Here is a 16,166-nt window from a genome sequence, read left to right on the forward strand (position 1 = left end):
ATTAATTAGCATTTTAGTGTAATGATAAAAAACAATTATCATTAGCGGACATATAATTTGGGTTAAAAACTATCTAAAAAAGAAAGATAAGATAGGTTGATATCCGAACCTAAGTTGGCCAATAACAAGGGAAGCTTTTTGGAATGACACATACAAGGGAACAGTACATGTCATGTTTAGCCTACCGACGAAGATCCATGGAAAGAGGGTTCAATCATCAATGGTCTTCTTTGGGCGCCGGGTATTAAAGTTTTTCATAACTGTATCAGCAAAGCACTTTCATAATAATAATAATTAAAGTGTGTTTGTAATTATCCTCTGGCAGAAGAAAGAATCTGAGGAGAGATTGTCATAATATATGTATTAGGGTTTTCATTGCTCTCTAATTTTAATTATAGCAGCAAGGTTTTGATTCGTTGATGCGTCATATTCGATTTATAGTAGCTTTTTTGGGCAAAAGCATGTAAAGGGTCTTTATATAGAATTAGAAAACAATATTGTTTTGTCTAATTTTGAAGATTTGCATAAGGATATATATAGTGTGGTTTGCGCACTATAGCTATAATCACATCATATTTGAACCAAATATTAATTAAGGTAATGGGGCGACTTCTTCACATGTTTTTTTCTTCTTTGATTTTTTTTCTCTTTCTTTTTGATGAAAGACTCCTTCACATGTTAGGATAGTGCATATTAAAAGGGCTACTAGAATAATGAACAATATTAATAATAAGTAAACTTAGCGTGCACATGAACAAGATGCAAAAAGTACACATAAATGGCTTGTTTAAGTGTTAACTACCCCAACCAACATTAAACTTTATAAATTTATAGTACATAATCTTTCACAAAAATTAAAAAATATATATATATATATATCGGATTTTGATTTGAATTTTATTATAGAATGAAATTAATATAAATTTGAGGCGGGTTTAGGGTTTCTTAGGTTTTAGGTGGAAAAATAAAAATAAAAAACAAAACAAAACTCAATAGCATCAAATTCGTACTTGTAGGCAAACAGGGTAAGGAAAAGGAAAAGAAAAAGCTCCCTAAAGAAACTCTAATCTTTATAAACTAGCAATAAAGAGGACATGCATTTAGGTTATTAAAGTTGTTAAAGGACTTACCGTGTGTTTGACTAATATTCAAATTTATCCTATTTTCATGTTAACTTATATACAACTTTTTAAAGTTCACTTTTTTTTATTTATAAATTTACTATACTTTTACCTATTTATTTTAAATTATCCAAAAAACAACACTTAAAATCGCCTCAGTGTATCTTTGATAACTTTTTTTACAAGTTTCATTACCAAAGAGACTAGCTTTACCTAAATAGGTCTAATACAAATTTGTAATGATGTTATTTTTTATTGTCTATTTAAAAAAAAAAAACTTGGTTAGAAATATTAGATATGCTGCCCTACAGCTTGAACCCGCTCCTCCATTCTCAACAACTCTCAAGCACTTAGTACTTGGGAGTACTAATTCGCCTCAAATTCGGTTGGTTTTTCAACTGTCTATTTGAAACAATATATTACTTTGAAGTAAACTCACCTAACTTTTGAGATTTATGAAAAGTACAATCTACAGAAAAAATAAAAGGTTAACGTTCGGTACAAAACTTAATTACAAAAAGCAATGACAGTTTTGGAGGGTGGCGGGGGCACGAACAAAGAAGAATTGCATTATAAGAAACTCCTATATATTTTCCATCAAATTAAGAACTATGCATTTATTTAATTAAGAAAAGACAAAGTCTTGTACTAGCAATTAATGGTCTGTTTGGTTGGTTTGTTTAAGTAATGTTGTTTGAGTGTTTTTGATGTACGTGAAAGTCAAAAAATATGTTAAAATGTATATAAAATTGTTTAAAATTTGTGAAAATGTGTTAGAATTTAGCTACCAAACACTCTAAATGATTTTCGTCTGCTACGTTGTAACAAACTCAAGAAACCACATTCAATGTTTGGAGACAAGAAGAATAGCTTTTCTTAAAAAAGAAAAAACATAATCGCCACAACAAACTCAGTTTGACTTCTCCTTGTTTGGAATCTGAATTCCCTGCACATTATTGTGTTCCTTTCCAGATCTTTCCTCGTGGCTGCTGAGACTTGTCTGGTTCCAAAATTCATTCACACTTTTCCTCCATTCACTGTATTACTACAGTACAAAGAATTGATTTGGCGTTTTACAAAAAAAGGTGAACAATGAGCCTTTTCATTTTTCTCTATGTGTTGGAATCTCCTCTATTGGTTTGAATTGGAATAGGGTTTTCTCTGTTAATGGGAAATTGGACCGGTGGCTGACATGATTGTTTGGACAGTTTCTATATAAGTTTGAGTGAGAGTAGACCATACTCTCTTGTAGTCAGGTTGTGGGAAATCAATTTTAGGCCAAAAGTTTTGTCGTTAATTAATGACATATACACATGCTAATAAAGCAATTTAAAAATGTTGATAATGTGGAAAGCGAGGAAAATATTTGTAGAGAAAGTCTATAGACAAAAAAAAAAATTGTTAGAACTTTTCCTATCAGCTAATGTGACAGATTTTGTGCTAATAAGACTCTGAAATTATTTACTATTCAATTCATAAATGTATAATTTAAATTATTTATGATGAACAAATTAATAATCTCCAATCATTTTAATATTTTGCATATATGGAGAGTATAAGGAGCCAATGTGATTTAAATATGAATTTGTTAAAAGAAAATATTTAATAGAAAATTATTAAGTGGTGTAACTTGAATCAAAGGAATATAGGAAAAATGTTAAATTTGTTGCACACTAACTATTTCTATAGTTTTACACACCCTAAAAGGTAACCAAAACTATAATTTTAAGTCATCTTTTTAGTTGTTTTTTTAGATGTATAAAACTATGTAAAATAATTTGTGTGTAGTGACGTCTCATCAAAAGTTGACCGGTATTACACTATTTATGTGTATAATAATCATATTATTCATATATCTAATCATTCACACAAATCTATAAAACCTGAGTTTAGGCAACTTTCAAATTTCTATTGAATTAGTCAAGTAATATGGTGTATATTTCTACTTATTAATTATGATTGTATAGTGAATATGTTGCTTTTTCTTATCATACAACAAGTCTGATTAGTGAGCACTACCTAACAATAGTTTTTTTCCCCCTTATCAAATTACCCTCAAGTTATATTTTTGGTTTGACTTTTGTTAGAATCACACCATTCAATAACTTTTCATTACATTGCATGAATGTTAATTATAACAAATCTACAATTGGATTATTTTGTCTCCTCGCTTGCAAACACCAAGATGATAAAGATTAATAATAACCATCCCCTCTATGAATTTATGAATTATATAATAAATTACATTCAATTAATATGAAACTTAACGTACGTATTTGAATTGAAGGGCCATGTCCACTCTCAAAATCCATGAGAGGCTCAACTTCCATCTGTGCATGGTGGCTTCTAACATTATACCAACTATGAGCAAGCTTTGTCAAGGAAGATCACAGATGACTCATGTCCGCTCTGCCAACAAAGCCAAGGAAACGGTATGCACCTCTTTAAGGATTGTGACCATGCAAAAAGAATGATTTGCAAGTACGTGGTGTCTATACTCAGATATTCAAGGACAAGAAATTCAGAATTTGTGGAGGGGAACTCCTTTAAACTATGCAGCCAGCTCTGTGAATCAAATTTGGAGAAAATGGATTTCCAAAAGGAAGAGCGAGACTTACATCAAGTGTTCCAGGTAAATAATGAGGGATAGACTAATCTCTCTCTCTCTCTCTCTCTCTCTCTCTCTCTCTCTCTCTCTCTCTCTCTCTCTCTCCCAGGCTCCCACCCATTCTAGGTTCTCTTTCTCAGTCAATCACTTACTGTTATAGCCATGATTAGTGGCTCCATCTTCTGAACAAAATGTGCCACCGTTATATTTTTTTTGTCTGTCTTCTTCTTCCCAGACCAGCGGCTATGGAGGAAAATATCATCAATTGGGTGGCTATGGTGCCGTGTGAACGGAGTCGTTCTAGTAACGAAGTGGTGGGGCAATTGAGATTCGGATTGAGTTGTTAGAAATTTAATATTTAAATCGAATAGAGAGAGAAAGAATGAGTTTGTTGGAGAGTATATCCAGAAAGACAGGTAAAATTTAAAAACACCTTTCTGGAAAACAATATCTAGTGAATGCTCTGCTTTAGAAAAAAATAAAAAGTAAAGAGAGCTTCACTCTCTTTTGGCAGGCAATACCAGCTAAGAAGCAGGCATACGTATAGTCAGAAAAGAGACCACAAACACATTAATCCAACCCAGCCAACAAATCTATAGTACTTCAACTAATCCAAATCATATGGCACTTGCACAGCCTCTCCTAAATTCACAAGGGAAATTGAAATGATCACGACCCAATCATGTTAAGGTTTAATCAACTAAATTCAGGTATCAGCAGTGGAAAAAACACAATTGTTTCTACTTTTAGCCATTACATGACCTCATCTGCCTTTACTTTCACTTACCGCGGCAAAAGGCAAAAGGCAAACGAAAAAAATGATTGCGTCCTCCTTGATTACCTCCGTAACATTTTATGCAGTGAATATCAGCTCCAGTTGACAAATGAAAAGATATCAGCTCCAGTAGACAAACAAAAAGAAACAAAAAGAAACCAAACGCAATTAATAAAAATAGTAAAAAAATTAAAACTACATCTTAAATTTTCTGCAAGATCTATTAATATCATTTCACAGAGGAATTCTTTCCATGCAAAAATGTGAGACCTGATTCATAGGCCGCTTTCACACCCAATTTGAGTAGGTACACAATATTCATTTCATGTAAAATACTCTCGATAATTGCTCCCCATAGCAAAAACGAACAGAGGATTCCAATCAATTTTGCTTTGAAACACTCACTGTCATGGTTGCCGTTTAGATCTAGGTGCAAGAGCAAGAAGAATCTTTTTTCTAGGCCCCTGCAATTCAAACATCCTTTATAAGAAACACACACAGAATGTGATGATGCCTATGACATGCAATAAAATATTCACACAACACAAAAACAGACACGAGTGAGGAACATTCATAGTCACCCAACTACTTGTCTGCTTCTCCCACTTTCCAGGCTACCATTCCTCTATGAGGAGAACCATATATGAACCCCCTCCCCCACTAATAATTACAATTGACTTTTAAATTTAATAAATAATCTGAAGCAGAGGGAAGGGGGGTTTGGTAGGACTTGGGTCCAATAAGGCTTGAGCAACCCACAAAGAGAAGACATCAGAGCATCTGTTTTACATAGCATTTAAAAGTAAGGTGCAGGAAAAAATTGTATTGAAGAATTGTTTTATTACAGAACCAAAGCATCTGGAAACCGCACACACTTAGGAGACAAACAGAGATCTTTACATTAAGATATAATCATTGCAGGACAACAGGCCATCACCAACATAGCTAGCAGAGTGGCTACTGACTAATGCTTCTAAACAACCAATCAGCTATTCATTCTGCTTTTGATTCAAATTAGATTAGTTATGGAGATTCCTCTAGTTTCTTCGTGCATAGTGACTAGGCATTTGACACAATATAATGTCAAACACATCATCTCAAACTTCATGTTCTTATGGCACCTATTAATACAAAAGCAGCTTGACGATGCATTTTATCTTTTCACTAAGGAAAGAGAAACATGGTACTACATAATGTGAACTTAAAATGAAAATGAACAATGGTCAGGAGACAGATTCCAACTGGAATTGTCAGTGAATGCAGTGATCCCCTAACTACACTATCCCCCACATATAATCTGATTTTGAGTAGCATATATATAGGCAGGAAGATTTTCAAGTTGGTCTCCATAACACCATATACAATGCAGATAACAATTGGATAATCTATACATGCTTCTTCATTTGCTACTGAATTTTATGGTTCATTAAAATTTTGAAAATTAGAAAAGCAAAATATTATAGGTTGATTTTTATTTTTATTTAAAAAATAAATAAACATATAAAAGCTGAGAAAGAACAGAACAGAAAAAATATACCATAGGGATCCCCAGTTCCTTGAGGTCATGTTCCCCCATCTGCTTCAATGCAGTCATATCCACCTAGAAAATAAGTCAAATTTATCAATTATCATCTGAATTATAAAGTAAGCAGTAAAAGATTGATCTTTGTTCAATGCAGAATACTTCAAAACCTAATAAAACATTTGAGGTTTTGGTCATTCAATTTGAAATCCAATAGGAATTAAAAATTTCATATGATGATCATATGGCTACTGGCTACAGCACTTGCAAATTAAATAAACATGATCTCATCCAATACAATGACTAGGAAACAACAACAATACAAAGATGCAAAGACAAATTTTAGAGGTCTTGGTGGTCCACCAAACATGCTCGATAAGCAACCTTTCATCATGCTTGAATTTCTGACGATCCCTCCACACCATTACCTATAATCTGAAGACTTCTCATTCATAACCATTTCCATGTGACATGATGTTCACTGGATATGTATCAAGACCTTATGAAATCACTGCATGATTTTACAGTTTTATCTAAACACAAATCAAGAAAGATTGTAACTTCTACCAAATAGAGAGAAGGCAAAAGTATAAGAAATTAAGATTGTAGAAAACACAGATGAGTAGTGGCATGCTCAAACTGTAGGAATCAATTTTGAATTGTTAAAGCATAGATCATATATCAGATCTTCACCACATCAATCCACAATTGAATGTATTCTCTATAATTAGCAAATAGGAACAAGTACGTACATCTAGAAATTTTTTTTCTTCTTATTTAACTTCATTTTACCTTTTTAGCAAATCAAATGTTCAAATAACCCACACCTAAAGCATTGATTACATTTGGTAGCATAAAAGATTAAGCACTTAAGCAGCCATAAAAGTAACTGTCCAGTGGAATTAAGCATATAGGTGTGTAACTGGGAGATTTTAGTAACTAAAAATCCTAAGCAAGCCAAATACCATTAAAATTTGAGTGCGGTGAGCCAAACCTAAATCATCCAACCTTTAATTCAAAAAGAACAAAACTACTAATAATATGATTTTTGAGACAAAGGTGGAAAAGAAGACTATAGAGGCTATGTCAATTTAAGGAATGCTTGGATATGCACCTACAATGGGTGATTATATCTGACCCTGTATTCCATTGACAATGACAGGCTTTGAAAATTAAGATTTTTCCAATGCTGGAGATACTTAAAACATGTAGAATATAAACAAAAAATCCAGTGATTTGTTGGAAAATTTTACTTAGATTAATTCAATGGATTTTTTATCTTAGAAAAATGAAGGTAAGGCACAAAGTTGAGTTGGAAAAACCTTTGTTTTTTTTTTGGATGGGGGAGAAGAGGGAGGGGGGAGAGTGGAATGAAGAGGCATATGCTTTTATACAGAGTTAAATACAATTGAACCAAGAAAATTACAAATAGCTAATAATATTCACAAAATTCAGTAAAAAATAAAGAGTGATGTTTTTATGGATATCACGAACAACAACCAACAGCCAAGTATTTTCCTCTTTAAAAGGTAGGACCCATTTATTGGATCTTACTACTTTGAAATGATTTTTCATGTATTTCAAAGATTATTCCTCCCAAATTCTCATATTTAAAGAAGCAGGGGGCATGGGTAATGTGGTGTGCATTAATCACAAAAACAAATGAAGTACAGTGAAACAATGTAAAAGAAATAAAGAAATATAATTAAAACCTAACATTATTTTTGTTGTTGGTTCCCATTGCATAGCATGGAGCTTTATATTATGGTGAAAATGGGTGACTTTCACTCTTTAAACAAAATTGTGCATGATTCAGGACATCAGAAAATTCTAGATATTTATCAAAGTAGGCAACCGAAGAACAAATAACATACTTCCTCAGCCTTGAAAAGAATGACATATTTTCCCAATCCCAGTGACTGTAACAAGCCATCAACAGTTTGCTGTTCATCACCCTACATAACTCATCAAAAACAAAGGTTATCAATTAGCACACAAGTAAATTGCCTTTGTTTGAAAATGAATAGAAAAATATATTTAAAAAATAATAATAATACACTTTGTGGCATTTCATCCAAGAAACCGGGAGGTTGATAGAGTTCAACCACCTAGATTTCCATGATTTAGAAGTAGCTAAATAAGTAGTACCATATATGAACTCTTTTGTGCAAGGTTGGTCGGTGGTGGATGTGGTGGAGGAAGTTGTCCAAGAGGAGGTGGCACAGGCTTGGCAGGTATTGGAGGTACTGCAGGTTTTGCCATGAAAGGTGTGGTACTCATAGGTCCTGAAGTATCAAAAACTTCTTTGCTCATATACGGAACTGATCTTAAATCATGTGTCCTGTTCAAAGGCCTTCTATGTTGTTCTTCCATGTTCCTAGGTGGGGAGTGGTCCCTAGAAGCACCCATACCAACACCTCTATCAGGCGATCTTTGTCTTAAATGATCCAACGTCCAAGTAGAATAAGAACTTCTCACTGAGTCCATCCGAGGCAAATCATCTGCACTTCTTGTAGGGGGAATTCGCCCCAAGAAACCTGTGTCTTTTGGTTCGGGTGGGCGCTGCCTTGAATCAACAATAGGTGCTGGGGGTCGAACTGCCTTTGACAGCTTCTCACGAAGGTCACCACGGTTCTGATCATCATCACTATGAGCTCGTCTAAATGCATTTTTTTGCATGAGTTTATATCGGAGGTCATCTCTACCAATGCGCACATCTTATTTTTTTTTAATGGAAGTTACATTAGTAACGGAAAACTAATACAGAATAACAGAAATGTAATGATATTGCGATTGCTTCAGAATAAACTTACTACCATTCGAACCATTAGCACTCAAACTTGGTGAACTAATATCTGATCGTTGTCTGCAAATGGAAATTATAACCATAAGCCCTTTTGCAAGAAAATGGTTGAAAACACCATGCTCAAAAAAAAACCCCAAAACCTTTTCTAGCTCCATAACCCCGCTTATAAAAATGCTAAAAAAATTTCAATTACCCTATACATGATATAATTCTTAAGCACCCAAATGAATTAAGGACTTATTGAAATTTTTTTATTGGTAAGTTACACATGAACCCAGTAGGTTTTGAACCCACGACCTACACCCGTCATTACATTATAATATGAATTAGAGCTCACTGGCGAGTGCATATTGAAAGTTCAAAACACATAAATAGCAAACAAGCGGAAAAGACTAGTAGCCATACGACTAGGTCACCACAACGAACTTAAAAAAGGGGAGAGCATGACACACCGTTTGTTGTTAAGTTCACTTCGATGCGACACAGAACTATCTGCATTACTTCCTAATCTATCTCTCACAGACCGCTTAGCCCCAGATGCAGGCGTAGAATCAGCATACGAAACACCCGATAATTGAGTAGCCCGCTTTACTACCTGTAAAAATTGATTGGCACCCAACAAGTCAATGCACTTATAGAACACCACCCTGAATAAAGTTATACCATCCCAACTCCACAAAAAGTCGAAAACCTAACTTTCCCACTTAGGTTACCAGTAAAATAGAACAATTAATTTTTTTTTAAAATAATAATAATAATATCCACAGCTCTATATTGCTTGTATTACCCAATAAAAAGAACTAGTTACACTAAGTTCAGTTGCAACAGCCTTAAATTAGGGTTTTTTTTTTCTTTTCATTTCATCATTTTCTAGGAAACCAAACAGAGAGTTAAGCAATAATAATGTTCTTCCATTCAATTAAAATGAAATAAATTTTTTTAAAAAAAACCCTAGAATGAGGAAATAAAACCCTAATAGAGAGATTGAGAAACCTGGCCACTACGCCCAAGAGTGATGGTGACTCGGCCACCACGAGCTTCGGCCATACTCAGAATCCGAAACCCTAGTTTCAATCAATCAGCTACTCTGGCTCCTCCAAATCCAATACGTATCGAATCGAACAGTTTCGCGAAGCATCCCCGACTTTTGACCCAACCACACAGAAACCCTAATTTTCTCGCTCTCTCTCACTGTAAACCCAAATATTATTTTGGCTTTGCTCAGAAAATATTGCACTTCCTTGATTTTCTGGGTTTTTTTTTTTTGGGTTCAGAAAATTCGAAAATTTTCGAACTGGGTTTTTGATTTTTGAGGAAATGGGAATATTGGAGAGAGAGAGAGAGAGAGAGAGATTATTGGGTGGAAATGAGAACAGGGAAAGCTGGAAGTACGCCCTGTTGGTAGGGATATGTGTGATGTGATTGTCTGAATGGGATTTGATCAGATTGAATAAGGGACGTTTGATTAACATTTAACGGACTGTTCTGTGGCACTTCCTTTTATAAAGGGATTTGCATTTGCTTTGTAATAAAGAGAATTATTAGGTTCATATAAATGGAATGGATGAATCTCTCCAAAAAATAAAAAAATAAAAAATAAAATAAAATGGAATGGATGAATAAGGCCAGTTTGGTAGAGGATTCTGAGTAATGTTATTTGTAATTTTTTGAAATACGTGTGAGTGAAAAAATGTGTAAAAATGCGTATAATGTTATTTAACAACTGAAAATGTGTGTTTAAGATGCTCTACCAAACGAGGCCTAAAATAGAAAAGAAATGAAATATATAGTTTTTTTTTTTGTGAGAGTTTATAAAAAAATTGAAAATAAAAAAGATATATAGTAGTTTTTTTTTAAAAAAGAATGAAGTTGGTATTTCAATTATGTTTCATATATCACCTTTTGTATTTCATTTTATGCTATACTAAATCATTATGTGCCATATGTCTACTTTTCTCTTTTTTCAATTTTAGTTATTTTATAAGGAAGAAAATTATTATTAGCAAATAATAAAATAGAACACAAAAACTGGAATTAAGGATTTCTCTTTTGAGTCTTTTTATTCATTATTTTTTTTTTATTGAAACTAATTTTCTTTTAGAAGAATTGAAACTAAAAAATTAAATAGACTCAACATAAGAGGGCCTCAAACTTTCAAGCCATTTGAATAGCAAGTAAATAAATTTTTTTGAGTAGAATGTGGATAAGTAGGTTAATCCAAACCCAATTCATCACTGTACTAAATTAGCTTAGGTCAATTAGTAACAACTTGACACGATAAGTAGGTCATGCTCTTCTAGTATAAAAATTAAAAACATGTAAAATTTCCATAGATTTCACTTCCCTCCATCTCCTTCCATTCTAAACAAACCCTTATGTCTCATATCCTTACACCTATCTTTCCTTCAACTTATGTCTCATATCCTTACACCTATCTTTCCTTCAACTCCCATTTCATGTTGTAGTATCCACTGATTATAAAAAAATGTTGTAGTTTTGACATTCCATTTGTTTCAATGGAAAACTTTATGTGAAGATAGTTTTATGCATTTTCCTATATTTCGTAGTACCTAGAAAAAAAATGAGTCAAAGGAAAACTATCTATTAACTTACCTTGTTTAGTTTGACATAAGATAAAGTTAGAGCCCGTTTAGATGAGGGTGTTTTTGGATCATATCACTCAATTTTCATAACTAAGTTCTCAAAACATGTGTGTCTCACAAAAAAATTCTTATTTGGCTTGGTTTTCAACCCTTGTTTCCATCACTTAAAACTCAAAATTTTGAGTTAGAGTGATGGAAATAGGAAACAACAAATGGGTGTTTTCAAAAACTGAGATAGGAAACTCAATGGCACCAACGTAAATATTCAGACTTTGTGGGGCCCAAGCTTGTGTGTTGTCATGTCAGTTCAAAGCTTGTTACCGTTGCAAATTTGGGCGAAGACCATTTCTCTCTTTTTCACTTCCCTTTCTCTGTTTTCTCTCACATTTCATTACTCCAACCAAATCCCAACAAACCCGTTCCAAAATCACCCAAATCCCAAATAACCCAACACCGCCAAACCCAGCTCCGCCAACAACCACCGTGAAATTGAAACTCAACCATCGCCAAAACACCAAAATCAACCCACAAAACCAACCGCCGATCCACACCACCGAAACACAAAACCAGCCCCAATTGATTTAACCCAGCCCTAACCAATTCAAGCCACGCCTCTACCACTCTCCATATCGACCACCACTGGAATTGAGACGCAAGAACTAAGACCAAAAAACAATTGAAACCCAAAAACCCAATCTCAAACCTGATCTCCACCGTGACCCATAACTCGATCTCCACCGTGACTTAAACTAGATCTCCATCGTGAAACCCAGCCAACACCCAAATGACCACCACTAAGACCCATCATCACCAATCTGAACCTAACAACCACTGAAACAACCCACCACTTTAAACCCAATAACCACCTATTCAAACCAACCAAAAACAGTTGAGAAAGAAACAGAGAAGAGAGAGAAAAAATCTTCTATCAGATTAAAGAAGGGAGAGACAAAGAAAGCTGAGAAAGAAACAAAGAAGAATGAGAAAAAAAAATCAAATATAAAGTGAAGAGGGGCGAGACAGAGAAAGAGAGATAGACAAAGAATTTTGATAAAAAAGAGGGAGAGCCAGAGAAATGAAAAGGTGAGAGGATGCCATAGTGGGAGAAGTAAAGCAGAAGAAGATTTTTTGCTAATGAGATACAGGTAGCAACAGTAAGCAACATTGGGTAGTGTTAGTGGGTGGGGTCCACGATTTTGGCAAAAAGTTGTAGAGATATGTAACTGAGTTATGAGTCAAAACAAGTGTTTTGCAATTTTTAAGTGAATGTGAGGTTTGAATAGGGAGCTATGAGTTTTGGGTTTGAGTCATGAGTTTTGAAAATTGAGCTATCTCTAAACCAAACGAGCTCTTATTTTCAGCTAAGATTTCATGGAAAATAACTTTATCTCATGCAAAACTAAATAAGGAAAACAACTCAATTCCATACAAAATTAAATAAAGAAAGTCAAGAGATAGTTTTCTAACATATTTTAAAGTTGATAACAAACATAAGAAAATGATATAGTTTTTAAGAATTTTTTTTGAGAAATTATTCATTTTTTAGAAAATATTAATGCTAAAACAAACAGAGAACATATTCCCATCCCTTGCATCATTTTCCCCTTAATTGAGTTCGTTTCCTTAACTTCCTTTAAAATAAAATTAAATTCTTAAGACTATCTTTTAATAGGTATTGGTTGAATTATAACCTATAAGACTTTTGGTGACTACAAAATTCTTTTGAGTGAACATCATCATCATCATCATTATTATTAGTAGATGATATTCTTCTTAATCTTTTGTTGCTGTCTTTTTTAGATTTGGCCATGATCACTTGAAGGATTAAGTATAGTTCTCTACTTCAAAACGTTTATATATCAGTCCTATTACCATTAATAAAACAAAGCATGTACTCCAAAAACAAAAAACAAAAAACAAAAAACAAAGCATATACAATGCCTTGACTAGGGGTGTGCAGCCAACCCGCAAAAACCGACCCGACCCAACTTGCCAGGTTAGGTTGGTTTTTAGGGCTTAGTTGGTTGGGTTGGGTTGGGTTACAAAATATTTTTTGATAGTGGGTCGGTTTGGGTTTGGGTTTGGGTCATAAAATTTCAAACCCGCAAACTTGACCCAACTCACCCATATATTTAATATATATTTAAAATATATTATATAATTAATAAATTTTTAAAAATAACTAGCTCTTCTTATCCTATATAAAAGCCAATTAATTCACACAAACTCTAGTAAATTACTATTGTTGTTTAGTCATTAGTATTGTTTGTTTTTAAGGAGTTATGCTAATCTTTGAGTTTTTTAAATTTATTTATATTTTTTTTACTCAATTTAATAATAATAATAAGAATAATAATAATAATTTATCCAACCCATGGGTTCAACCCAACCCAACTCAACCCGGCTCATGTGAATTGGGTTGAGTTGGACTTATATGATGGGTTGGGTTGGGTTGAATTTTTTTTGACTTACCATGATTGGGTTAAAATATGCCCTTAACCCAACCATGAACATTCCTAGACTTGACCTGGGCCATTGTAATAGTTATTCTTATTCTTATTCACGAGGGTCCAGTGATCAAAGAACAATAGGACATCAGCACATAAAGAAGAAGAATAGGACATGACAAATATAGCCCAATGGGCCAACCCACCACCATCATGAGTAAAATATTCACGAGGGTCAAAATATGATTTCGATCCAAAAATTATGTGCGAGAATGTAATTTAAAGATCATTAGTGTGAGAAATGTTCATTTCGTTCTTGTATGATCGATTCAATTTAATCCTTCAAGTGTAAAAATGTACTATCAATATCACTTTTTTGGCGTACCATTGCTATGAGAATTGAGAACTATACTTGTTATTAGTTTGGTAACTATATTGACATGCCACATTAGCTTTCAGCTGACCTTAAAAAATTAAAACATATGAAGATTACTCTGCATCCTTTATGCAGTGTTTATGGCTAAGCAATTAGGTCTCAGATATGTTATTTTTGAAGAAGATGCACTAAATATCATCAATGCAAAGCAGGAAACCATTCGGCAGCATCAACTAGCTAGTCCATTTAATTAGTTTGTTGGAATTTCATTTTTGAGAGAGTTTCAACTTATGGTGTCTGCTCCTAATGATAGCTCTTTAGTCTTTATCATCAGACCAAGACACCAATCAGTTTTTTGTGTGGGTGGGGATTGAACCTCAGATCTCTTATACAACCATCAGAGATTTTACCAGTTGAGCTAACTGGTACTCACGTTAGAATTTCATTTTTGTTCCAACATTAGCCAATTTTTTTTTTTATATTATAAAATTAAGAGCCAATTTTTTCGTCCCAAATTTGACTCAATGGTCCTCTCTCTCTTTTTTTTTTTTTTTTTTTTGGTAATAAAGATGGTCCATTGCCAATACCTTAAGGTAAGGAAAGAAGTTCTTTCCTTACTTTTTTTTTAAATTTTATTTTTAAGAGAGAATCATCTTCTTTCCTTAACCAGAATCTCTACCCTAAGGAAGGAGATGGCTTAGGAGCTAGGAGTTAGAATCAACAGGAGTTAGAATCAACGTTCACATTTAAAAAAAGTTTTATCCTTATCTAGCCAAAAAATAGATAAAGAGTTTAATATTTAAAAACAATACCAAAATTTTGTCCTTAATTAGCGAGAGCACCGCTGCCCGTGCATACACACACGCACACACAAAATGAAGGTAGACAGATGCTTTTCAAACCATAACTCTTTAAATATTTTTACATACTATATCTTATTAAATTTTAAGAATTTCACCCTTAACCCATCTCAGCTAGATCTAGTACAACACATATATGGAAGGTAAATGGAGTCAGTAGCTCTCCTATAGATCCTAGATGAGGGATCTTTGGGGAAGAGGATTAAGCGAGCCTTTGTGAACATCTTGATGCATTATCTCCCTTCAACCCTTTGAGTGAAATGTAGCAAAAGTAAGGAAAATCTATGGGCTGATCCCATCGTCTTCACCCCGTAGGAACTACAGGATCACCCTAAGAACACCCTCAGCATCCAGGAGTTATATATATATATATATATATATACACACACACACACACACACATATATATATTAATCATCAATTTTGGAAACTTTTTATGGAAAATTGAAAAAGCTGTTAAAAAAGTTAGTCACTTTTTCATTTTTTCATAAAAAATTTCTTAAAGTGGTTTACTAATGTATGCCTTGGTAAACTGTAAAACCCTATATATATACACACACTATTCAATTGTTGTGATAATACAAATAATAAATTAAATAAATTGTTGTCTCTATCTTATTAGTGTTAGAGCCACCTCATTTTGGATGGTAAAATGCATTCTCTTTGACCTATCTTGCTCCAATCTTGCAAGAGCTACCCCACCCCAAACATAGGATGGAAAAAGAAAGAGATAAGTTTAGCTACAAAATTAGTTGTAGCCTTAGGCTACAACCTTCCTCAATATTTTTTTTTATTGAAGGTGAATTTTGACAATCCACCATTGGATTACATTTTTTTTTTTAATATATTCTTCATGCTTATAAAATTTTTAGAAAATTAAAAATTATACTTATGTTATCAATAAATTGTTTAAATTGCAAGTTTTTGTAGTTTAAAATTATATGTAAAATATAAGTTTATAGATCATATAGTAAATAATATCCGATTGATACAAAATTTAGCATGTGTATTAAAAGTATAAAGAACATGCAATTTAATAGTTAAATTT

The 16,166-nt window shown here is 33.3% G+C and overlaps 1 protein-coding gene across 5 annotated transcripts; it reads right to left on the minus strand.

Moving 5' to 3' along the window:
- Positions 1-4,390: 4,390 nt before the first annotated feature.
- LOC142628276 (uncharacterized) lies at positions 4,391-10,204 on the minus strand. 5 transcript variants are annotated; one of them, XR_012843012.1, is made up of 8 exons: positions 9,826-10,204; positions 9,285-9,427; positions 8,843-8,892; positions 8,175-8,743; positions 7,901-7,981; positions 6,042-6,104; positions 4,775-4,968; positions 4,391-4,628 (listed from the first exon to the last, which is right to left on the minus strand). XR_012843012.1 is itself a non-coding variant. In XM_075802364.1 (7 exons), the coding sequence occupies exons 1-7, from the start codon at positions 9,877-9,879 to the stop codon at positions 4,912-4,914; spliced, it is 1,017 nt and encodes a 338-aa protein (XP_075658479.1). In that variant the 5' UTR covers positions 9,880-10,204; the 3' UTR covers positions 4,658-4,911. The 5 variants fall into 5 exon arrangements, 2 of the variants coding, with proteins under 2 accessions (XP_075658479.1, XP_075658478.1); XR_012843011.1 differs by having other exon boundaries at positions 4,391-4,600; positions 8,840-8,892; positions 9,826-10,201; XR_012843010.1 differs by having other exon boundaries at positions 8,840-8,892; positions 9,826-10,201.
- Positions 10,205-16,166: the final 5,962 nt, after the last annotated feature.

This window comes from Castanea sativa, chromosome 3 (genome assembly GCF_040712315.1).
Source record: "Castanea sativa cultivar Marrone di Chiusa Pesio chromosome 3, ASM4071231v1".
Lineage (NCBI taxonomy): Eukaryota > Viridiplantae > Streptophyta > Magnoliopsida > Fagales > Fagaceae > Castanea > Castanea sativa.

What these genes read in the sequence shown, in the direction of transcription:
- LOC142628276 (XM_075802363.1), bottom strand. Translation starts at nt 9,879, where the DNA reads ATGGCCGAAGCTCGTGGTGGCCGAGTCACCATCACTCTTGGGCGTAGT. An exon ending in AGTGAACTTAACAACAAACG is followed by an intron (nt 8,893 to 9,284) that starts GTGTGTCATGCT and finishes TTCCATTTGCAG; the next exon opens with ACAACGATCAGATATTAGTT. An exon ending in AGGAACTGGGGATCCCTATG is followed by an intron (nt 4,969 to 6,041) that starts GTATATTTTTTC and finishes TTTGAATTGCAG; the next exon opens with GGGCCTAGAAAAAAGATTCT.